The sequence below is a fragment of the Tachyglossus aculeatus genome, chromosome 21, assembly GCF_015852505.1.
Source record: "Tachyglossus aculeatus isolate mTacAcu1 chromosome 21, mTacAcu1.pri, whole genome shotgun sequence".
In the NCBI taxonomy this organism is placed as follows: domain Eukaryota; kingdom Metazoa; phylum Chordata; class Mammalia; order Monotremata; family Tachyglossidae; genus Tachyglossus; species Tachyglossus aculeatus.
The window spans coordinates 24,079,212-24,103,016 of NC_052086.1; the positions used below are offsets into that span (position 1 = coordinate 24,079,212).

At 56.2% G+C, this 23,805-nt stretch overlaps 1 protein-coding gene across 2 annotated transcripts in view; it reads left to right on the forward strand.

Moving 5' to 3' along the window:
- Positions 1-23,805, forward strand: part of SETD1B (SET domain containing 1B, histone lysine methyltransferase) — a 39,599-nt gene that overhangs the window by 8,971 nt on the left and 6,823 nt on the right. For both annotated transcript variants that reach the window (XM_038762997.1, XM_038762996.1), the window contains exons 6-12: positions 9-1,244; positions 18,540-19,331; positions 19,511-19,684; positions 20,050-20,137; positions 20,246-20,454; positions 20,676-20,820; positions 21,446-21,850. In XM_038762997.1, coding sequence (XP_038618925.1) covers positions 9-1,244; positions 18,540-19,331; positions 19,511-19,684; positions 20,050-20,137; positions 20,246-20,454; positions 20,676-20,820; positions 21,446-21,850 — 3,049 coding nt within the window. The remainder of the gene's footprint in view (positions 1-8; positions 1,245-18,539; positions 19,332-19,510; positions 19,685-20,049; positions 20,138-20,245; positions 20,455-20,675; positions 20,821-21,445; positions 21,851-23,805) is intronic.

Consider the following 23,805-nt stretch of genomic DNA (forward strand, 5'->3'; position numbering starts at 1 on the left):
CCCTGCAGCTCCCTGACCCCCTGAAGCGCCTAAAGGACAGCAGCCTCTCCTCCACGGGATCATCGGCGGTCACCCCCAACAGCAGCACCCCCTTCTCCCATGACACAGCCTATTCCAGTTGCCGCCTGGACACCCCCAACTCCTACGGCCAGTACACGCCCCAGTCCCAAGGCACCCCGCTCACCCCCCGCCTGGGCACCCCCTTCTCCCAGGACTCCAGCTACTCGAGCCGTCAGACCACCCCAGCCTACCACTACAGCCAGGATTCCGGCTACAAGCCGCGGCGACACGAAACCAAGTTCACCGACGCCTACAACCGCCGCCACGAGCACCACTACGTCCACAACTCCTCGGGGGCCTTTCGCAGCTCCCAAGAGCACCAGTTCGGTGGTGGAGGTGGCGTTGGGGGGAGCGGGAGTGGCGCCTACAAATCCCACGCGCAGCAGGATGCCGCCCAGTACTCCCACACCCCTCCACCTGCGCCCCACGGCCATACGGGGCCCAACTACAAGTCCGCTTTCTCCCCGTACCAGGCGCCGGCTCTGTTCCCCCCGCACGCGGATGATTCGCCGGCCTTCGGGTCGGCGTCCCGGGAGACAGACTACCGCCGGCCCCCTCCGCCACCCCCTGCCGAGAGCCCGGCCGCCCCACCCCCTACCGCCCCCGGGGTGGTTGACTTTGCCCCGCTTAAGGAGAAGCCTGAGGAGCCCTCGGCCCCCGCAGTGGAGGCCGGCAGCTTGGAGCCGGGTGGGACCTCCTCCTTTGCCTGGAGCCCAGAGCGCTGCGACAGCCCCGGGACCCCAACCCTGGAGTCCTCATCCTCGTCCTCGGAGAAGCCGCATGACAGCCTGGACTCGCGCATCGAGATGCTGCTGAAGGAGCAGCGCACCAAGCTGCCCTTCTTCAGCGAGCGTGACTCGGACACGGAGCTGCAGATGGAGGGGAGCCCCATCTCCTCCTCCTCGTCCCAGCTCTCCCCGCTGCCCCTCTTTGGCTCTAACTCCCAGCCCGGCTTCCGGGACCGGACGCCGTCCTCCCGCCCCTCCAGCACTGGCCTCGAGGACATCAGCCCCACGCCCCTGCCAGATTCGGAGGACGAGGAGCCCGGCCTCGGGCTGGGGCAGGGCCTCAGCCAGATGCCCGAGCCCGGTGGGGCTGACCTGCCCGGCCAGCTGGGCCAGGCCTCCGAGTTGGTCAAAGAAGCCCCGAGGAGCCAGACGCCAGCCTCCGAGAAGATGGATGAGGTGAGCTGGGCGCGCGCCCCATGGGCTTCCTGTGGGTTCCGGCCCGAGAGTGGCACTGGGTCTCGGCGCCCAGCCTGGGGCCACGGAGCTCAGGGGCCTCCTTTCTGGGCTGCCCTGGGGCGGCCCCCGAGGGGCACGTGCCAATCAGTTAGGGGCCCCTGCCCTGGGAGTTGCCAGCTTTAGCCACTCTCGCCAGTCAAGAATCTGAGCCTTGAAAACCATTCTGCCCTGCCACCACCCCTTCCCCCACCTTCCCTAGGAGTCTCCCTTCTCCCTGACCCGGCCGGAGAGCTGGTCCTGGGGAAAGCTGTCTCGAGGGGAGGGGAGACCGGGGGGACACCCAGCAGTCCCCAGCCTGCAACTTCAAAAATGGGCCACTTTCCTGTAAATAATAGCGGTTGTATATATCAAGTGCTTGCTATATGCCAAGCACTGCACTAAGCCCTTGAATAGGTATCAGATAATCAGATTGGACTCAGCCCCTATCCCACACAGTGGCTCACAATCTAAGGGGAAGGGCGAGGAGGTATTTTATCCTCACTTTACAGATGGGAAAACCTAGTCACAGAGAGGTTAAGGGACCACCTCGAGTCACTCCGCAGGCCAGTGGCCGAGCTGAGATTTGAACCTGGGCCCCTGACTTCCAGTCCCGCGTTTCCATAAAGCCACCCTGCCTCCTTGGGCAAAGTATCTATCGGCGAGTTTGTCTGGGCAAGGGTGGAGGGGGCGGGTGAAGGGGAGGCATGAAGGATGGGAAATGACCACCCTTCATCCACCAGGAAACCTTGTGGTGGAGGGTCAGGCTTTCCGTGCTGTTTGCTTCGCTGTCCATCTTTGTAGCCTCAGGGAGTATAAGACAGGTCCTAGGGGATGAACCCGCAGCTGGGGTTCCTGCTTGATCCCAGCATCTGGCCCTTTCCTGCAGCTGAGGCTGGGGAGGGAGGAACTGGGTTTGGGAGGGAGAGAACAGCCCAGCTTCTCCGGCAGTCGCCTCTCCCCGGGCTTCCAGCTGGCCCCATCCCTTCTCCTCCCCGGTGTTAGTGGAGCAGTCGCCGTCTACGGAGAGCACGATACTAGAAGCGTGGCAAGGGAGCTCCGGGGCTCTCCTGCGGTCCTGGGTGAAGTCATCTTCTTGGGTCAGCTGGGATAAGGGGAAAGGAGTTTCACGGATCCAACGTCCCACACAAAGCAGTTCATCCAGCCTTGTCGAAGGATCGGTAGCCTCTTCTCCAGGGATGGGGGTGTTGGGGGGCGGTCTGGGCAGCAGTTGTGAAAGGGTTAAAGTCAGAGTGCCATGACATACCGGAAAAGACTGTGTGTGTGTGTGTGTGTCTGTGTGTGTGCGCGCACTTGCGCATGTGTGTATGAGAGTGAGAAAGAGAACTCACTTTCTCTTAATGCCAGAAGTGTTCATCAAATCTCAGATGCGCTTTCAAGTATAATTTTTTTTTTTTTTGCGAGTAGGGGTCTTTTTTCCCAACTCCGAAGCCGATTCAGCCTCTCAGGGAGATGTTTCCTGGTTCAAAGTCCTGTCCCTCTGGCTTCCTCTCTGCCCCCTGCCGATACTCACTGGAGTCTTCCCCTTGCCTCACCCTACCGGTGTTTCTGGTCGGGGGGAGAGGGGAGGTTCTCAGTTGGGAGGCCTCTTGCCCCAGCTGCTGGTGCCCAGTCTGAATCCCTGGGCACCCCAGGATCTGACCCCCTCAGCCCCAAGCCTGAGGTTCTGACGAGCCCCAGACTCGTGCCCCCTTCCCCCGGCCTCGGGGCCCGAACATGGAGGCATCCTGGAGACCTTCAGGTCGGGTGGGTGGTCCAGGGCTCTTGATCTCCGACCCTTGTCCTGTTCCCATCTGGGGCGTGGAGGGGGACGTTGGGCTAGGAATTGGGCATCACCTGCAGGGTCCAAGTATGCGGGCGGGTGGGTGGCGGTACAAGTGGTAAGTTAGAGTTGGGTTTCATTTCTCTGTAGAGCGCACGTGGCCTGACGTAGAATCCCTTGGCCCCACACTTGGCCAAATGCATTCATTGTCATTTTCATTGTTTTGGTTTGAGGTGTAGTTTGAAGAAAAAGAAGCGTTTTTGACCTCCGTGGGCAGCTGGCCCAGGGCAGGTCCCAGAACTGGTCCCGAGCCCGGGGCTGAACCAGCTCGGCCGGGCTCTAGCTCCGCGCCTCCGACCTGGCCCAGAGAGAGAGGGAGCTCTTAGAGCACGTGTGTGGTCTGTTTACCAACATGCAGGTTTCCCCGTGGGCTGCTGGGACAGAAAGTTCAGTCACCCAGTAGAGATGGCCGGGCATATATGTGCGTGGGCCACGAGGGTGACAGAGCCAGGTGGACTTGGACACCGCATCCCTAGGGCTCAGCCAGGGTTGTACCGGACTGGATCAGTGACCTGGGACGCTCTCCCCAGGAGCTGGACCTAATGGCAAGTTATGTTTTATGGCCAGCAGAGAGGAAGTTTTCCTAGACAGACCTGTTGCCTGTTCAAATTGATCATACCATCCCCACATCTCTCAGGTTGCCTTAAACTCAGCCTCAGCACACTTAGTGGTCTAGGAGAAGGTGTCCTGGACTGGCAAGTCAGAACTCCTGATTCTGGTCCCCCTCAACCAGCCCTGGAACTTGAGACTTTCCCTCCCTGGACCTTGTTTCATCCTGCCCAGCAGAATCCATGCAGAGAGACAAGGGATGGGTTCCTTGGAGCTGCCGGGCAAGAATGATGCCGTGGGGATCCGGGGCAATATTTGTCATAGAAACACCACTCCCGGAGCCAGTGTGGAAAGGACCACCCGGCAGAGAGGGAGCCGGAGGAGGCTGGGAATTGGGTGGAGCATCTTGGGGAGTTCCAGATTCTGCTGTTCCAGCCAAGGGGCAGATGATCCAGTGGGTGGATTATTAAGACTCTGTTTCTTGCTCTGCTCCCCTCCTTTTGGCCATTTTTACTGTTCCTTGGCACATTCATCAGAGGCAGGGCAAGGCGGGGAGAGGAACAGAAACTGAAACCCGACCATAGCTGAGGCTTGCCGGTGGCTCCACTTAAAGCTGGAGTCAGTCAGGGGAGGGGAAAGTGAGCAAGCTTGGGTTGCTCTGGGATTTCAGCTGTCCTAGCTCTCCCTGTACCAGAGAGCCCAGATAATCCAGTCCCCTCCACCACCACCACCTGCACGCCCCCGCCCCTCCTGCCAGGCCGGAGTTTCCTTGACTGAAAAGTGGTAGGTGGGTGGGGTGGGGGGAGCTGTAGCTCTTGAGGCTGCGGCCAAGCCCACAGGAGGGCTGAGAGGGGATGAGGGGATAGGGTTGGAGCGGGGAGGGGGAGGTGGGACACTGGGGACCATGAAGCGTCCAGCATTTGTGTGGGTGAGCCAGTGCCTCAGGGGCTAGGGGCTTTCACCCTGCTGTCTGGCTGACTGACTTTGATTTAGAGCCCCAGGGAGGAACACAGAGTCTCCATTAGAATCCTGCAAAGAGCCCCAGCTCCCCCCAACCCACCCCCAACACCCTCCCCCACAACCCCCAAGCCTTTTTACTTTGATTTGGAATTGGCTCCAGAGAGGGAGGGGAGCAGGCCTGGCCAGGAGACTTGGGGAAAACACCCAGGTGGTCCTGAAACTAAACTAACCCTTAGGAAGGGAATAGCCCTTAGCCCGGGAGCATAGGGCTCAGTGGTTCTAACAAGCCCCTACCCTGGAGGGAGGGGGGTGAGGTTGGTCCAGTGGAAAGTAGGAGCCCCTGACCGGGCCTGGTTGTCAGAGGTCAGAGAGCAAGGGGGAAGGAATGAGAGAGGGAGAGGGCTCTCTGCTGCAAGAGGAGGTTCAGCTCCAGGCAACAAGCAAGGGAGACAGCTGGCCCGGGATGTGCTGTCTGAGAGGGCCAGCGCTCAGGCTGCTGAAGTGGCTGAGGCTTTGAGTGCCAAGTCTGGCCTCTCCTGTGCTCGAGTGAGAAGCGGGGACTCAGGAAGGACATGTGGCTCTGGAGCCTGGGGCAGGCCGGGGGGCCTCCCGGAGGAACCTGCTTGATTCGTGGCTTGGGCTGAAGCCCGGCTGACATCCCTACGCTGGACTGCTTGAAGGAGCGCTCAATTTCTCTCTGCCTCGGGGCAGCCAAATGCCTGGACTGTTGGGGTTCCCTCGACCATATGGTGCTCCTCCTCGGACTCCCTGTGTAGCTCCTCTGGCCGGTGCCCGGAGTGGGCCAGCCGGAATAGTGGGGATGCTAAAATAATGTTTGGGTCTGGTGCTGTTGAGCAGATCGGAGGGTCCGACATCCCTAGGACCCAAGGGTGGCGTTTCCAAACCATAAAGGCTTGGACTCCGACACCCAGATTTTCCATCGGCCTCCAACAGTAGGTACTTTTCCCTCTCCCTGTCCCCGGGGTCTGCTTGGTTCACCCCATTGCACAGTTGGGGTAGGTCAGGGGGAGGACTTCCCTTTGAGCCAGGGTCTCTGGTACCCTCAGTCTGGCAGATGGCCTCATGTCAGTCCAGTCCAGTAGTTTGTCCCATGGCATTACACTGTACTGCTGCTTAGCAATGTCTCCAGACCCAGCCTTCGGCCAGGAGATAGAAATAATAATGGTAATAATAATAATAATTATAATGATTTGGGTATTTGTTAAGCACTTACTGTGTTCCACGCACTGTCCTAAGCACTGGGGTGGATAACAAAATAATCAGGTTGGACGCAGTCCCTGTCCTACATGGGGCTCACAGTCTTGATCCCCATTTTACAGATGAGATAACTGAGGCACAGAGAAGTGAAGTGACTTGCCCAAGTTCACACAGCAGACATGTGACGGAGCTGGATTTAGAACCCACATCATCTGACGCCCAGGCCCACGCTTTTTCCACTAGACCACTCTGCTTCTCCCTAAGTGAAGCGTTCTGCACATGGGGAATTTTGCTGCTAGGAGAATCACCTCTCTCTCTTGATGTGGCCCTTGGGATGGATGCTCCCCTTCTCTTCAGTCCACCCCTCTTGTCCCGCCTCCTCCTGCCTGCATCTCCCAGGCCCCCAACCCACTGTTGGCAGCTTCAACGTGAGCCAGTCTTTCCCTACAGCTTGGTCAGAAATAAAAGTCTAGGGCCCTTCTCAGTCCGGCTGCCTCGAGGCAGGCCCCTCGTTCCCTGCCTCTGTCTCCCCACTCCCATGGGACGTGCCTAGTGCCTGAGGGTGCTGTAGGGCCCTTGGGCCCGGCTAAGACCCTCCCCTGGCCGGAGGCTTGGATTTGACTGGGCTGCCTAGGAGATTCTGGTCAAGAGGCCTCTGTTGTCTGGTCAGGGACCCTTGGCTGGGCATTGAGGCGCTCAGAGAAACTTAAGCAAGGCTGTAAGGATGCCCCCTCGTTTTAGGTAATATCTCTTTGTCTTTCTGTCCACCTACCTTCTGCCCCTTCTCACTGTGGCTTTCATCTTTTGCTCCGTGGCATACAATGCTAAGGAGGGACAGAAGGTGAGTCTGATTCAGTTACTTTGTAGCTCCCGACAGATCACTTCCCCTGCTGGCACTGGGGGTGGGATGGAGGGGTTGAAGGGGAGATGCGGGCACATTGGGCAGTGGAGTCCAGTGAGAGGTGATGACTGCGACCAACAGGTGTGAGGGAGTTTTCACCAGCCCCCAAGCAGCTGGGCCCACCTGTTCCCCAGAACAGCTGATGGAAGAGCAGGGGGAAATTGGAGACCGAGCCCGCGAGGGATCCAAGCTGGGGCTGGGAGCTCCCCAAGCTGCACGACCCTGCCCCGCTGGCCTCGTCGCTCCCTGGTTTCCCGTGCAGTCCAGCTGGGAGGGACCCCCGACCCACTTCCAGGTCGGTCTTGATCTCACTTGGGCTCAGCAGCTCCTGCATTGCTGCCTCAAGCTCCCTTGTCTCTGAACCTCTTCCACAGTTTGTTGTCTGCTCTCTGAAGTGCAAAGAGTGTTCATTCATTGTCATACTTACTGAGTGCTTACTGAGTGCAGTGCACTATACTAAGCGCTTGGGGAGTACAGTATAACAATAAACAAACACATTCCCTGCCCACAACGAGTTTACCGCCTAGTGCCACTTCCTGTGGAGAGTTTAACCTCAAATCCCCCACTTCACCAAGACACCCCCAGGCCAGAGGTCATCTGGCTCCATAGGTGGCCGGTGCAGAGTGGAGGGGTGTGGAGAGAATCCTGGCCGCAGGCTAGAGCCCCCAGCCCCAGGAGGAGATTCTAACAGCCCCTCTTCCAGGCCTGGCTGATGGTAGAGGAAAGCAGTCAATCAGTAGTGTTTATTGAGTGCTTATTGTGTGCAGGGTGTTGTACTAAACCCTTGGGTAGTAACAGCTTTAATTGTATTTGCTAAGCACTTCTCCCACTCCCTTACTGTGGGAGACCTTCAAGGCTCAATTTTGGTTCCCCTTCTATTCTCCATCTACACCCACTCCCTTGGAGAACTCTTTCACTCCCATGCTTCAACTATCACCTCTGCCGGTGGTATCTAAATCTACATCTCCAGCCCTGATCTCTCTCCTTCTCTGCAGACTCACATTTCATCCTGCCTTCAGGAAAGCTCAACTTGGATATCCTGCCGACACGTCAAACTTAACATGACCAAAACAGAACATCTTATCTTCCCACCCAAACCCTGTCCTCTCCCTGTCTGTCTTGTCACTGTAGACAACACCACCGCCCTCCCTGTCTCACGAGACCATAACTTTGGTGTGATCTTCGACTCTCTCATTCAACCCACATATTCAGTTTATTTTCAAATCCTGTCATTTGAACCTTCAAACATTGCTAAAATCCATTCTTGTCTCTCTATCCAAACTGCTACCACATGAATCCAAGCACTTAGTCTTTCCCACCTTGACTACTGCATCAGCCTCCTCATTGACCTCCCTGCCTCTTGTCTCTACCTACTCCTGTCCATACGTCACTCTGCTGCCCAGACCATTTTTCTACAAAAACATTCAGTCCATGTTTTTCCACTCGTCAAGAACTTCGGATAGTTGCCCATCTGCCTCTGCATCACTCTTTACATGGGCTTTAAAGCACTCACATCACCCTTGCCCTTTCCTATCATACCTCCTTGATTTCTTATTACAACTCATCCCACCCCATACAGTTTTCCCCTGTAATGCCAACCTATTCACTGTACCTCGATCTCATTCATGCTGCCACCAGTTCCGTGCCCACATCCTGCCTCTGGTCCAGAATGCCCTCCCTCTTCATATTTGGCAGACTACCACTCTCCCCACCTTCAAAACGTTAATGAAGTCACATCTCCAAGAGGCCATCTCTAACTGGGCCCTCATTTCCTCTTCTCCCACTCCCTTCTGCATCACCCGTATATTTGGATTTGCACCCTTTATTCATCTGTCCCTCAACCCCACGGTACTTACATAGCTATCCATAATTTATATTAGTTTCTGTCTCACCCTATAGACTGTAAGCTCATTGTGGGCAGGGAGTGTGTGTGTTTATTGTTAATATACTCTCCCAAGTGCTTAGTACAGTGCTCTGCACACAGTGCTCAATAAATTCAATTGATCGATTGACTTACTCTCCCAAAGCGTTACGGTCAATACAAGATAATCAGATTGGACGCAGTCCGTGACCCATGAGGTTCGCAGTCTAAGTAGAAGGGAGAACAGATATTTCACTCCCGTTTTACGGATGTGGAAACTGAGGCCCAGAGATTGTGACTTTCCCTGTCATCCAGCAGGCAAGTGGCAGAGCAGGGATTAGTACTCAGGTCCTCTGACTCTCAGGCTCTTGCTCTTTGTAGACATGATCCTTGTCCTCTGGAGTTTACAGTCTACTCCCAGGAGACAGATGTTAAAATCAGTGAGAAGCAGGGAAGGAGCTGGAGGTGGGGCAGCACTCTTCGGGATTGAAGCCTAGAGTCACATCTAGCTATTCCTGAATCTGGCAGCATGGATCTCAGCCCTCCTACCACCTAGTGGGTGGGTGGGTTGGCTTCTCACCCAGACAGTGGTCCTTCCCCACACCCCTACCCCCCAAAAGATGTCAAGCTGGGGCAGTCTCTGCCCCCTCTTCCTTCCTCTCTCTGGTCCTGGTCAAACTGCTTTCCTGGGGAGGAATCTCCTCGATATTTTGGTGTTGTGGGGATTCCCCTCTGGGGGTGTCCTAGGCCTACCTCGGCCCTGTTTCTCCGCAGCAAGGAGAGGCAGAAGAAAGGGGGAATCAAGGGGCCAGTTTGTTGGATGAGAAGTGAGGTGGTGCTCTGCCCTCATGAGGCTTAGGATTCCTAGAGATACTGGCTGGTTGCCATGGTCATCTGGCCCCTGGAGGCCGGGCACCTGCATGTGGGACTTGCACTGCTCGTCTCCGCATTCCTCAGGGGACCAGCCCAGGATGACTGTCGTGGCCGGTGGCTCACGCTAGGTTCATTTTTCTCAAGATGCTTCCTGTGCTACCCGACCGGCCCGTCTGACTTCCTGTCCCCTTTCTGTCCCTCAACCGTCCGTTTCTCCCCCCGCAACCCCTCTTACTCGCTGTGTAGCCCGAGTTCACCGGCCCAGCCCGCTCACACTACTGAGAAAAGGCCCAGGTGGTTAGCCTCTTGCTTTCTCTTTTGCTGCCCTCAGCCTCACGCTTTTCATGGGAGGTGGGGCCAGAGACCGGTGTGTAGGGCAGCTCGAGTCTAGGGTTTTCCCAGAGCATGTATTGGTCGGGGGTGGGCACGTGGTTTGAGCATGGACAGTGCTTTGCACATAGTAAGCGCTTAACAAAAACCATCATTATTATTATTATTATCATCACGTCGTGCCGGCAGGGCCGGCGAGGGCGGGCAGCCAGAGTCTGCCTCGGTCCCCGGCAGAGCCCGAAACCGGTCCTGAGTGGTCCCCGCCCACCCAGGCAGGAGAGAGCTGGATGTAGGGGAGATGGGTTTTAGGGACTTTCACTCTCGCACTGGGGATGTTGAGCTCACATAGTAGACAGCTTGGGACCTGGGCTGGCCAGGTGCATGGGACTTGCAGCTATGGGCTGCTGGAGACAGCGGCCCCATCCCCTGCCCCCTGGTCTCAGGCCTCTCTCGTGCAAGGCAGTAGGGATTGGCCTAGTAGGTAGTTTCTACCTATTTTGTTTTCTCCTATGCACAGAGTCTAGCGCCCTGCACGCAGTAAGTGCTCAGTAAATACCACTGATTGATTGATTGAATGATTGGTTCGTGGAAGGAACCCCAAGGCAGGAGTTGAGAAGACAGGCTTCCAGCCCCTGCCCAGCATCCCTGCACTGCCTTAGTTTCCCCATGTGTAAAATGGGGTGAGTCAAACTGGCTCCTCCCCAGCTGACTAGGGTAGACGAGGGTCTGGTCAGCACTGGAGGCCCAAAGAGGGTGAGACCAGATTGTATCGAATGTGTTACTGGGGTCCCAGGAGGCTCTGAGCCCAATCCACTGATGTGGAAAAAAATTGGGGAAGGCCCTTAGAGGGGCACTGGCATCTCAACTGAACACCGTGTCCCGGTCAGCTTTCCAACAGGCTACTCGCCCCGGGCTCCCATCCCGCTGGGTCCCCGGAACTGCCGGACCCTGCCTCCCGGCAAGGCAGAGCAACAGTGGCCTTAGCCCTCGATCCTGTTGCATGCATGGGGGTTGCCTCAGATTTCTCCAGGGCCATAAGAGGTGAGGCTTTGAGCTTCAGCCCCATCCCAGCCCCTACTCCAGGTGGCCTCTGGGGCCAACCCCCCCTTGCCCTCTATACCCCCAGTCAGGAGGAAGCCAGAGTCAGTGGGTGCAGGATCTGAGGTGCAGTGAAGAAGGGGTGGGTGGGGGCACAGGTGCTCTGGGTGTCGACATCCAGCTTGTGGTTTGGGGAGTCTCTCTCGAGTCTCTTGTGCTTCCCCTCGGTGTCAAATCCCAAAGGGTGGCCAGAGTTGGGATCTGCTGGGAAGAGGTGCTGCGGGGGGACAGGCAGGGGGAGAGTGGAGGATCTCAGGTTAAAATCCACTCCCGGGCTCTTTCTCTTTCCCCTTCCGGGGCCCAGCCTGTCTTGCCTCAGAGAGGAAGCCTGCTGGTGAGTGGAGCAACAGCTGGGGTCAAAGGCTTCCCTTGCTTTCGGTTCTTGTCTGGCGTGGTTCGTCGCCAGGAAGAGGAGGGCCAGAGCCAAGCCCACGTGTGCTTGCCAGTAACAGACACCTGGCCTGGGCTGGGCTGGGCTGAGCTGAGCCCATCTGAGCTCCAGCACGCTCCTTCATCTCATGGCTTCCCGCCTCTGCCAGCTCTGACGTGGTGCCCATGGAGTTGCCCGACAGTTTGCTGAAGTTACCAGTTTGCTGTCCTGGGACCCTGGGGCTGCTGGCTTCACAAATAGTGCCCACTTCCCTGGTGCTTCTGAGGGGAGCTCGTGGGGCTGTCCTGAAGCCCAGGGACACTGCAAATCCAGTTGGGACCCCTTCACCCTCCAACACACACAGACACACATGCACACGCACACGTGAAATGGATAGGGTAGGGAGATTGGAGAGAAGGCCTGTGCGTTTCAACCGTTCGTTTCTAAATTTACAATCTCTTCTTGGGGCTGTGCCCCTGGGGACTGTCGCCCAGGGAGGAAAATCTCTGAGAAAAAACTTGAAGTCGAGCCCAAACTACAGAATGCAACATTAAGCTGAAGCCCATGAAAAAGCCCTGGAGTCGCTTCTCCCAACTGGGCTACAGCGGCTACCCCAAGGCGATGCAGTGCGAGCAATCCTTAATCCTGTTTCTCCTGGTGCTGGGCTTGGATGAGAACAGGGCCCGGCCTGGGAGCCAGGCACCTGGAGTCCCAGACGGTAAGGGGGAGCGGGCCCGGTCCTCATTTTTGCAGCCCAGGAGACCGAGACCCCCCTCCCGTACCCTCCCCATGTTGTCCTGCCAGCCTCCTGGAGCATACCAGTGACCGCGTAGAGCCCAAGCCATCCTTCTTCCAGCCATCAACGTCCTTCCTCCCTGTGAGGGCACCTTTCCATTTCGCCAGCTGCCCCCTGGGCCAGCTCCCCTGAGAGCACAGCATCTGGGCCCGGCCCCCTCCGCTGGCTTCTCTCCCGGAGGCCCCACAAGGCCTGACTGCTGCTCAGCTTGTGCTGGCCCCGGATCCGGCTTCTGCCCCTGCCCCTGCCCCAGCTCCAGCTCTGGGGTGTGGGCTGAGGGGCAGGAGGTACCGCCACGACGTGGGAACCTGGCGTCCAAATCTGCCAGTTGCGTTTGGTAGGGACCCGTCTAGCTGCCCCCACCCCAACCTGCCGAGAATGGACTGTGAGCTGGTGGCCCCCAAGATCCGACTCAGCTCTTTGCGGGAAGAACTGGAACTTGGGGCCAGGGAAGAGCAGACCACCAGTTCTCCTCTAATTAGCCAGGGTGATTAGCAAATGTGCAATTAGCCAGGGCTTTCTGCAGAGGGCTTCGACCAGCTGGACTCCCTGTTTGGGAGTTGATTTAAAGGGATGCACTCTTCTCCACTTGTGATTTTAACCCTTGGCACACCACAGATCGGAGCAGCAGAGTGTGCTTGCGCTCTCTCCATCTCTCTCTCCGTCTTTCTCTCTCTCTCTCTCTGTCTCTCTCTCTTTTTTCAGGACCAGTGGGGAAGGGGTGGGGACAGGAGTGAATCTGGGAGAAGCGGTGGAATCTTGGTGTGTTTGTGAAGGGGAGCTGTGCCCTTGGCTGGGGAGTCTGGGCCTCATTGTAGGGTCTCTTGCCCCTGAGTTCAGATCTGTCCTGGCCTTCAGCCCTGGGCAGTTTTGTGGGCCAGGTGAAGGGGGAAGGATGGCCCCCTGCTCTCTCACGTGCAGACCTCAGGGAGACATGGACCCAGGCCCCTGGCCTCCACTTTAAGGCAAACATCCTATTTCTCCCCAACCCCAGGCTCCTCCCATACTCTGGCCCAATGGTGCCAACTCCCCTGGTCTTGTCCCCTCCGTCTGCCGTCCCCTCCATCATAAGGGGCCCGGCCTCATTAAGCAGCAGCACCATCCTCACCATCACAGCATGTCTCCACATCCCAGGCGGGCCCGAGGCTGGTGGGGGTTGCGGCCCCCCTCTCTTGTGGACATCATCTCCACAGGCCCCCTCCCAGCGGAGCAGAGGCTTGCCAAGAGAGACAGGACTCCCGTGCTCAGTTGCCAACTCTGGCAACTTTCTGGGATTTGTTGATAAAACCACTACTAATAATAATTGTGGAATATGTTCAGCGGTTACAATGTGCTAAGCACTGAAGTCGAGACAGGACGATCAGATCGGACAGAGTCCCTGCCCCACATGGCAGGTCGCCATTTGTACATGAGTATTTGGTAGCATTTTTATTCTCAAAACGCTCACATTGCTGATCTCATTTTTAGTTTTTCACCAGTCACCCACCCACTCCTAGGGGAGACCCAGAACCCCTACTTGCTGGCCCATTAAGCTCACTTTCTGGGCTCCCTAATCCTGATGGCCTCGGTCAGTCTGCCTGGAGGGAAAGTCCTTGTGTCCTGGCATTCCAGTCAGGGAAACAAGCTGTTCCTGGACATTCTCTGACCCTCTCCAACCGTTAGCATCAGTAACCTGTGGCACAAGGACACAGGGGTATCAAATCCTGTTGGCCGTGGCTTGGACGTAAATACTCTTACTCAATGCTGCATGACTTGGCTGGCTGCTTAACAGTCCCCCTAATTAGGGTCCCTGCCCCTCTCCTCTGCTTGGCAGCCAGAGCCACTAGAGGAGCCTGGCCCAGTAGCTAGGGCTTTGGACAATGGCCCAGATCCATAGTCAATCAGTGGTGTTTATTGAAGGCTTATTGTGTGCAGAGTAATAATGATGGCATTTGTTAAGCGTTTACTATGTGCAAAGCACTGTTCTAAGCGCTGGGGGGATACAAGGTGATCAGGTTGTCCCACGTGGGGCTCACAGGCTTAATCCCCGTTTTACAGATGAGGGAACTGAGGCTCTGAGAAGTTAAGTGACTTGCCCAAGGTCACACAGCAGACATGTGGCGGAGCCGGGATTCGAACCCATGACCTCTGGCTCCAAAGCCCGTGCTCTTTCCACTGAGCCACACTGCTCCTCTACTGTACTGAGTACTTGAGTACTGTACTAAGTGCTTGGGAGAGTAGACTACAGCAGAGTCGGTAGACTCTTTAATTTTTGTTAAATGGTATTAGTTAAGCACTTACTATGTGCCAGGCACTGTGATTAGCGCTGGAGTAGATACAAGCGAACCAGGTGGGACACGGTCCATGTCCCACATGGGGCTCACAGTCCCAATCCATGTCTTACAGATGAGGTAACTGAGGCACAGAGAAATAAAGTGTCTTGGCCAAGGTCACACAACAGAAATGTGGCAGAGTCAGGATTAGAACCCAGGTCGTCTGATTCCCGGGGCCATCTGTGATCTATCCACTAGGTCATGCTGCTCATGTTCCCTGCCCAGAAGCACTAGTTGGGGTCACAGCGGGGCCACAGCTCTGCCTGGGAGCCCAGTCGGCTGCCTGGCCTCCCTTTTTTCTGGTTCCCTTCCTCCCCTTCCCTGCCCGCTACCCCCTTATTTGAGCCACACTCTCGTCTCTGGTTGCTGTGCTGGGATTAGACATCTGAAAGGACTTACACACTGTAAGGGCCATTGGTCACAAGAATGGATCAAGGAGGCCAGGCATCCTGGACCGTCCTTCCTCTCAAACTCTCCCAGTTGAGGTGGAATTTCAAGCCACTGTGCCTCAGAGGCAAGATGGCACCACTGGTGACTCTCTCCGGCCTCATCAAGAGGCCTCTTCTAGACTGTGAGCCCACTGTTGGGTAGGGACCGTCCCTATATGTTGCCAACTTGTACTTCCCAAACGCTTAGTACAGTGCTCAGCACACAGTAAGTGCTCAATAAATGCGATTGAATGAATGAATGAGTCAACCAAAGATGAATCAGCCCAAGCCCTAGGACTGGGGGCCCTGGGACTCCGGACAGGTGCCGGGACTTGGGAAGGAGGGACCCTCTCCCTTCCTCATACGACCCGGCTGGAGTCCCTGCTCCCTTCACCTCTTCCCTCCTGTGGCTCCTGCAATTCCTTCCAGGAAACTCACGGAATCTGATCTTTCTGATTCGGTCTAGGGGCCATACCTGGGTCAAAGAGTCGGTTAAACAGCACTGGGCATTGCTTGGGGGGATGATGGGGGTGGGGGCTGTGTGTGTGAGAGAGAGAGAGAGAGAATATACAGTCTTGGGAGTCAGAGGCCATGGGTTCTAATGCCGACTCCGCCACTTGCATGCTGTGTGACCTTGGGCAAGCCACTTCACTTCTCTGTGCCTCAGTTCCCTCATCTGTAAAATGGGGATTAAGTCTGCGAGCCCCACGTGGGACAACCTGATTACCTTGTATCTACCCCAGCTCTTAGAATAGTGCTGGACACATAGTAAGTGCATAACAAAAATAATCGTTATTATCATTATGATCAATTCTGCTATGGCACATGTGTTCATTACCTGAGTTAATAATAATAATAATGATGGCATTTATTAAGCGCTTACTATGTGCAAAGCACTATTCTAAGTGCTGGGGAGGTTACAAGGTGATCAGGTTGTCCCATGTGGGGCTCACAATCTTAATCCCCGTTTTACAGATGTGGTCACTGAGGCCCAGAGAAGTTAAGTGACTTGCCCAACGTCACACAGCTGGCAATTGGCGGAGCCGGGATTTGAACCCATGACCTGTGACTCCAGAGCCCGTGCTCTTTCCACTGAGCCACGCTGCTTCTCTTATGTGACATGCTGGAAGAAATAGGGATTGTTCTCCCCACAGAGCGAGCCTGTTCCGATGTGACACAGTCCGCATGTTGGCGCAGGTAAATTTGGTGTAGAAAGAAATGGCTGCGTGCATATATGTGTGAGGCATGAGCAGCAGTGTGGCTCAGTGGAAAGAGCGTGGGCTTTGGAGTCAGAGGTCATGGGTTCAAATCCCGGCTCCGCCAATTGTCAGCTGTGTGACTTTGGGCAAGTCATTTAACTTCTCTGGGCCTCAGTTCCCTCATCTGGAAAATGGGGATTAAGACTGTGAGCCCCCCGTGGGACAACCAGTTCACTTTGTAACCTCCCCAGCGCTTAGAACAGTACTTTGCACATAGTAAGTGCTTAATGAATGCCATCATTATTATCATAAGGTGAGATCAATCAGGCAATCAGTGGCATTTATTGAGTGCTTACTGTGTGCAGAGTACTGAGACCTCTCCTTCCTCTCCCCCTCCCCATTCCCCCTGCCCTACCTCCTTCCCCTCCCCACAGCACCTGTATATATGTTTGTACAGGTTTATTACTCTATTTTACTTGTACATATTTAGTATTCTATTTATTTTAGACTGTGAGCCCACTGTTGGGTAGGGACTGTCTCTATATGTTGCCAATTTGTACTTCCCAAGCGCTTAGTACAGTGCTCTGCACATAGTAAGCGCTCAATAAATACGATTGATGATGATGATGATGATTTTATTTTATTAATATGTTTTGTTTTGTTGTCTGTCTCCCCCTTCTGGACTGTGAGGCCGCTGTTGGGTAGGGACCGTCTCTATATGTTGCCAGCTTGTACTTCCCAAGCACTTAGTACAGTGCTGTGCACACAGTAAGCGCTCAATAAATACGATTGAATGAATGAATGAATACTGTACTACGCATTTGGGAGAGTACAATACAACAGAGTTGGAAGATAAGTTCCCTGCCCACAACAAACTTACAGTCTAGAGTTTGTGGCAGAAATTAAATGCTGCACACACAGTAAGCGCTCAGTAAATACGATTGAATCATCATCATCATCAATCGTCTTTATTGAGCGCTTACTGTGTGCAGAGCACTGGACTAAGCGCTTGGGAAGTACAAGTTGGCAACATATAGAGACAGTCCCTACCCAACAGCGGGCTCAGGGATATATATGCTGTGGGGATGTGGGATGGGTGAATATCAGTTGCTTAAAAAGTAGAGATCCAAGTGCATAGGCGACGCAGAAGGGAGAAGGGAGTAGAAGAAAACAGGGCTTAGAAAAGGTCTCTTAGAAGAAATGTGGTTTTAATAAAGGTTTGAAAGTGGGTACGGTGGTGGTGTGTTGCATATGGAGGGGGAAGGGACTTCCAAGCCAGAAGGAGGATGTAGGCAAAGGGTCAGTGAGGAGATAGACGCTGGAGAAGTGAAATGTGAGGAATTCAGTGAGGTAAGATAGGTGGGGGCGAGCTGATTGAGTACTTCAGAACTGATGGTAAGGAGTTTGTTATGAGGAGGAAGGGCAACCACTGGAGGTTCTTGAGGAGTGGGGAGATGTGGACTGAATGTTTTTTTAGGAAAATGGTCCAGGCAGCAGAGTGAGTATGGGCTGGGGTGGGGAGAGACAGGAGGCAGGGAGGTCAGCGAAGAGGCTGATCCAGTAATCAGGGTGGGTTAGAGTAAATGCTCAGAACAGCGTAGTAGCTGTTTGGAAGGGAAAGAAAAGGTGGATCCTAGAGATATTGCGAAGGTAAAACGGACAGGATTTGGTGACAGATTGAATGTGTGGGTTGAATAAGAGAGATGAGTTGAAGATAACGCCAGGGTTACAGGCTTGTGAGTCAGGGAGGATGGTGGTGCTGTCTACAGTGCTGGGAATGACGGGGAGGACAGGGTTTGGGCGCGGAGATGCTGTTTCTCATTTCCCCGACTCCACCTCTGTCTTACTGTTGTGCTGAGCTGGGCTGGACTTAGTGCTTCTTGGTCTTTGTACAACTTTCCAGTATTTAAAGCAGTAAAATAACAATGAACGACAAGGGTGTAACGCTTTCTGAGAGTGATGATCCAAACAACAATACAGGAATTAGGATCAGAAAGTGGAGATCAAGGTGGTGTTTTCTAACCATCTCCTCCCGATCCATGAGTTCCCCTTGAGTCAGTGATTGTTTTAAGGCCATTTTCCCATAACTCAAGGGTCTTCCAAGAATTTCAGCCCCTCATTCTTAGAGACCTGAGTATATATTTACTCGCATCTTCTGGCTCTGGGATTTACTGCCGGCTGGCTATAAAGGAGGTCTGTTTTACAGGGCCGGGCACTGAGCTACCCCGGTGGAGCCCCTGGGCATGAGCAGGGGACCTTTGGGTGATGGCCTGGATTGGCTAGCACTCCCCACTTCTTGCCTCCACCTCCTTCGTCCCCCTCCGCCTGGGTTTGTGAGCGTGTGTCCATGTGGGATCTGAAGATTGGTGATTGGAGGGGAAGTGGCTTTGTCTCTGGAGACAGGTGGCAAGTTGCCTTGCTTCCCAGGTCTGGCCAGGGCCTGGGTCATTTGGGTGCCTCCACCCCTCTGCTGAAGGCTCTCCCTTCCCTCCTCCCTCCCTTTTTTCCTGTCTTTGCACAGGGCCAGCACTCCTCGGGGGAGGACATGGAGATCTCAGATGACGAGTTGCCCTCGGCCCCCATCACCAGCGCCGACTGCCCCAAGCCCATCGTGGTGAACACACCAGTGACCAGTGCCGCAGTGCTGGCCCCCACCATCCCCATGCCACCCCCGCCACCGCCGCCGCCGCCGCCACCAGGCTTCCCCCCACTCCCCCCGCCCCCGCCGCCCCCTCCGCAGCCTGGTTTCCCCATGCCGCCCCCGCTGCCCCCGCCGCCCACACACCCGGCAGTCACGGTGCCCCCTCCGCCTCTACCGGCCCCGCCGGGGGTGCCCCCGCCCCACATCCTGCCCCCGCTGCCCCCCTTTCACCCGGGCATGTTCCCCATGATGCAGGTGGACATGATGAACGTGTTGGGCAACCAGTGGGGCGGGATGCCCATGTCCTTCCAGATGCAGACCCAGATGTTGAGCCGCATGATGCAGGGGCAGGGCATGTACCAGTACCACCCCTTCATGGGCAGCAGTATGCAGTTTGTCAACTTGCCCCCTTACCGCCCCTTCTCCATGGGGGCCTCCATGGGCCGGGGCCAGCAGTGGCCCCCGCTGCCCAAGTTCGACCCCTCGGTGCCCCCGCCGGGCTACGTGCCCAAGAAAGAGGACCCACACAAGGCCACGGTGGATGGTGTCCTGCTAGTGATCGTCAAGGAGCTGAAAGCCATCATGAAGCGGGACCTGAACCGCAAGATGGTGGAGGTGGTGGCCTTCCGGGCCTTCGACGAGTGGTGGGACAAGAAAGAGCGACTGGCCAAGGTGAGGTGGCATGATGGAGGGCCCTACCTCTCCCCCACTGGCCTATGTTGAGGGGAGGCGAGGGTCCGGCTCCCCCGAGTAGCCTTGCTTGAACATCCCTGGGCCAATCTGGTTGAGAGTGTGGCCCCGTCCCCTAATCCCGTCCTCGGGACCCGTCTTCCTCCCTGCCTTCCCAGCAGGCCTCACTAACGCCAGTGAAATCAGGAGAGCACAAGGACGAGGAAAAACCGAAGCCCAAGGACCGGATCACCTCCTGCCTCCTGGAGAACTGGAACAAGGGGGAAGGACTGGGCTACGAGGGCATGGGGCTAGGCATCGGGCTACGAGGAGCCATCCGGCTGCCCTCCTTCAAGGTGAGCGGTGGGCGGTTGGTGGAAGAGGTGGGGAGGGATCCTGATGAGACAGTGTCACAGGAGCCCCGGAGAAAACCGGGGGATGAGGAAGCTGGGGTTCCCCCTCCCACCACAGCATCTCTCTGATCCTGGCTGGGAAGGGAAACTGGGGTGAGGTCTGTCCCAGGTTGGCAGCATTGCTCCCCTCTTCTAGGGACTCCCCCAGAGCAGGGCTGGTTGAGTGCCAGGCTGTACCCCAAACACAAGGCATCCTACCACTCCTCTGCCCTCCCTGAATGTGGGCCGGGGGCTTGTGGGCTGGGAGCGGACGCGTTGATCAGGAGAGTGGAGCCCCCATCCAACTCATTCCCCTTCCTCCTCGGCAGGTGAAAAGGAAAGAGCCTCCAGAAGCAGCTGCCTCCGGAGACCAGAAACGGCTGCGGCCCTCCACCTCAGTGGATGAGGAGGATGAAGGTCTGAAGACCCCGCCCCCCCAACTTCCATCCCGTTCCCACGTGTCCCCCCACGATGAGCTCCTCCCTTGCCCCTGACCTTCCCCTCCCCTCACTGTCCCCCCCACAGAGTCGGAGAGGGACAGGGATGGGGGCAGCCTGCCTTCTGAGCTCTCCAAGAAGGACCCGGACGCCGTCAGCACCCGACGCCGGCCAGCCCGGCCCCTGGAGCTAGACAGCGAAGGGGAGGAAGAGGATGAAAAGGAGGAAGAAGAGTCTTCTTCAGACAAGGAGGAGGAGCTAGAGGGGGATAGGCTGGTCAAACCTACATCTGACAAAGTGGGTGGAGCACTGGGAAAGGAGTCGGGGGTTGGGGGCAGGGCTGGAATGGGAGAAAGAGCTGGGGGTCTGATTCTAGCTTGGGACTCGGCCCTTTGGGGTCCTGGGTGCAGGTGGTTTTGCATCCGCTCCTTGCCTTGCCTAACCCCCACCCCCAGCTCTGCTGTGAGGTTCTTGACCAGAATGGGATCGGTGACCTGTTGGCTTTTATATCACTCGAGGAGGAGGAGGAAGAAGAGGAGGAGGAGGATGAAGATGAGGAAGAGGAGGAGGAGGAGGAAGAGGAGGGAGAGGAAGATGAGCTTGACGATGAAATCCCCGAGGTAGAATCAAGCGAGAAGGAAGAGGAGCAGGACTCAGAGGGCGGTGAGTCTCCTGGGCTCTGGGGGCCTGGCCACTGGGGTGGGCAGTGTCTTCGGGATTCTGACGTGGTGCCGAGTCCTGGAAGGCGAGGGCTTAGCCAAGGGTCGGGCACCCTGCTCCGAGGCAGTGAGGGGGTCAAGGGTGGACCAGGGTCACATTTCAGCCTGGGTTGGAGTCTCTCACAAGAGGAGATGACTATCCTAGACTACCCAGGTCCAACCTCCAGGACTGCTTCCTCCGACAGCCGCTGCCTGGCCTCCCACACAGGATCCATGCTTTGCTGGGGAAACCGGTTGCCCCAGGCCCTGCCTGTCTCGTTGCCCCTATCTGAGCTCCAGCCTCACGTGCCCTCCAGGCCGTGGTGCTCTGACACAGCTGCAGTTGAGGTTCCCGCTCGGGGACTCACCCCAGGCCCCCATCCCCACCCCTGGGCTGAAAGAGATCAGGGGCTCACGGGTCCAGAATGGAGAGCAGAGAAGGGAGTCTCCAGCCCAGAATTAGCAGAGGAGCTGGTATCCCCTGCTGCCGACCCAGTCGAGGCCATGCAAGGTTTACTAGGAAGGGGATCCCCCGTTAATGCTTTTCCTCTGCCTCCTTCCCCCTTCCCCACCCCCTCCCACTCCTGCAGAGGACATGGTGAGCGTGGGCTCCTCCAAAGCAGAAGCAGAGTCGTCCGATGAGAGCGAGTCCTCAGAGTATGAGTCGAGCTCGGACTCGGAGGAGGAAGAGGAAGAAGAAGAAGAAGAAGAGGAGGAGGAGGAGGAGGAGGAAGGGGATGAAGGTGAAGGCCATGCCGCCTCTGGTCCTGAGTTTGACGCTCAGTTGGATGGTCAGGAGGCGGTCACCGAGGCAGAGGAGGAGATGACTATCCTAGAGCTGACGCCCGTGGTGGACGAGCCGGCCATGGTGGCGGAGGCGGTGGCCCTGGGCCAGCTCGGGGATGACCGGGAGATGGTGCAGGAGGAGCCTGCGGCCCCCGCCGGGCCGGACGGAGAGCCAGGGAGCAGAGGACAGTCCCCCTTGGAAACTCCAGGTGAGGCAGTGCGATTATTCCTGAGTTCCTGGGTGCCTTGTTCGCTCACCTCTGGAGGAGACCTGGGGGTGTCAGTGGGAAGGACGCTTCTCTGTTCTGAACAGCCTCCGGTGGGGCCTCAGACTTAGGGCGAGGGGGTGGGACACTGCAGCCGGGGATACCCATCTCAGGAGCCGAGCCGAGGGGGTTGAAGGGCCAGGCGGCAGCTGGACCCAGGAGGCGGGCCCCCAGGGATGGTGCTGGCGACGGCAGCAGCAGGTGCCCAGGGCTCGGGCCAGGCACTGGCTCAGCACTGGCTCACTCCCTGTAGGCTCATTCTTTCCTAGCAACCCGTCTCCAGGGACCACTCCCTCCCAGGCATCAGCTACTCCTGGGTGCCCAGTCTTTTCAGGGGCTCTCCTTTCCCTCTCTCCTTTGGTCCTTCCCCTGTTCTGCTTACCCCTTCCTGCCTTCGTTGCCCTAGTGATAATAATTATGTTATAGTTAAATACTTACTACGTGTCAAGCGTTGTACTAAGGGTTGGGATAGGTACCAGATAATCAGGTGGTGCACAGTCCTTGCTCCGCATGGGGCTCTCAGTCTAAATAGGGAGAACCCCCATTTTACTGATGAGGAAACTGAGACCCAGAGACGTTAAGTGACTCAACCAGGGTCACAAGTGGCAGAGCTGGAATTAGAACCCAGGTCTTCTGACCCTCAGGCCTGGGTTCTTGCCACTAGGCCAGGCGACTTCTCCAGAATGGTGAATAGAAGGGATCGAGCTGGCGGGGGTGGCCCATTCTCTCCTCTGTCAGCCTCCATCATGTTTGTGATCTGTCAGACAATCAATGGGCACCCATTGGGGTTTGGGTGGTGCAAAGCGCTTTACTCAGCACCCCATCCTTTGGACTTTTAGACCAAATGGGACTGGGCCAGGCCCCGCGATTTCAGCCTGGGTTGGAGTCTCTCACACCGGCCGAACGAGATTATACTTTACGCTGTCCTGACCTGTCCTGGGAGAGGGTTGGGGCAGAGAGGGTGGGGATAAGGAGGTCTCCCTGTGGCGAACCAGCATTGTAACCTTCTGCCTGCATCCTGGTGGGTCTGTGTGGACTCCTGTCCCCCACGACTGAGGGAAGAGATCGGGAATGGGCAGGGTCCAGTCCTGCTCATGCACAGCAGCAACGGAAATGCCCAGAAGGGCTCCAGAGGAGCCCAGGAGGCCAGAGTCATGATGGGGCCCAGGCCCTTTGGTGAGTCGGACCCTGGCCTGAGCTGCTGAGGCAGCAGGCCACGTTGGAGGCTCCGATTCGGAACTTATGTGACCTGGGACAAGTCGCTTTACTTCTCTGTGCCTAAATTACCTCATCTGTAAAATAAGGATTAAGAAAATGAGCACGTGTGTGACATGGACTGAGTCCCACCTGCTTAGCTTGTATCTTCTCCAGGGCTTAGTACACTGCCTGGCACATGGTAGAAGCTTAACAAATACCATTAAAAAAACCCCAAATTAAAATGTGGGGAGAGCTCAAGACTAGATTCTTCTGGGCCCATGCAGTTTGTTTGTGCTCGGGTGACAGCAGCGACAAGGAAACCAGAAGAAATCTGGTGGGCCGAATGGAGTTTTATACTGTGCCCCTCGAGTCCTCCTAGCCATGAGAAACAGCATGGTGTAGTGGATAGAGCTCGAGTCTAGGAGTCAGAAGGTCATGGGTTGTGTGACTGCTGTGTGACCTTGGACAAGTCACTTCATTTCTCTGTGCCTCAGTTCCCTCATCTGTAAAATGGGGATTGAAACTGTGAACCCCGTGTGGGACAGGGACCACGTCCAACTCAATTTGTTTGTATCCACACAGTGTCTGGCATATAGTAAGCCCTTAACAAATATCGTTATTATTATTATTATTATTATTATTATTATTATTAGCTGGCTGTCCTGCACAAAGGGAGTCTGCTCTCCTCGTCCCTGCCACGG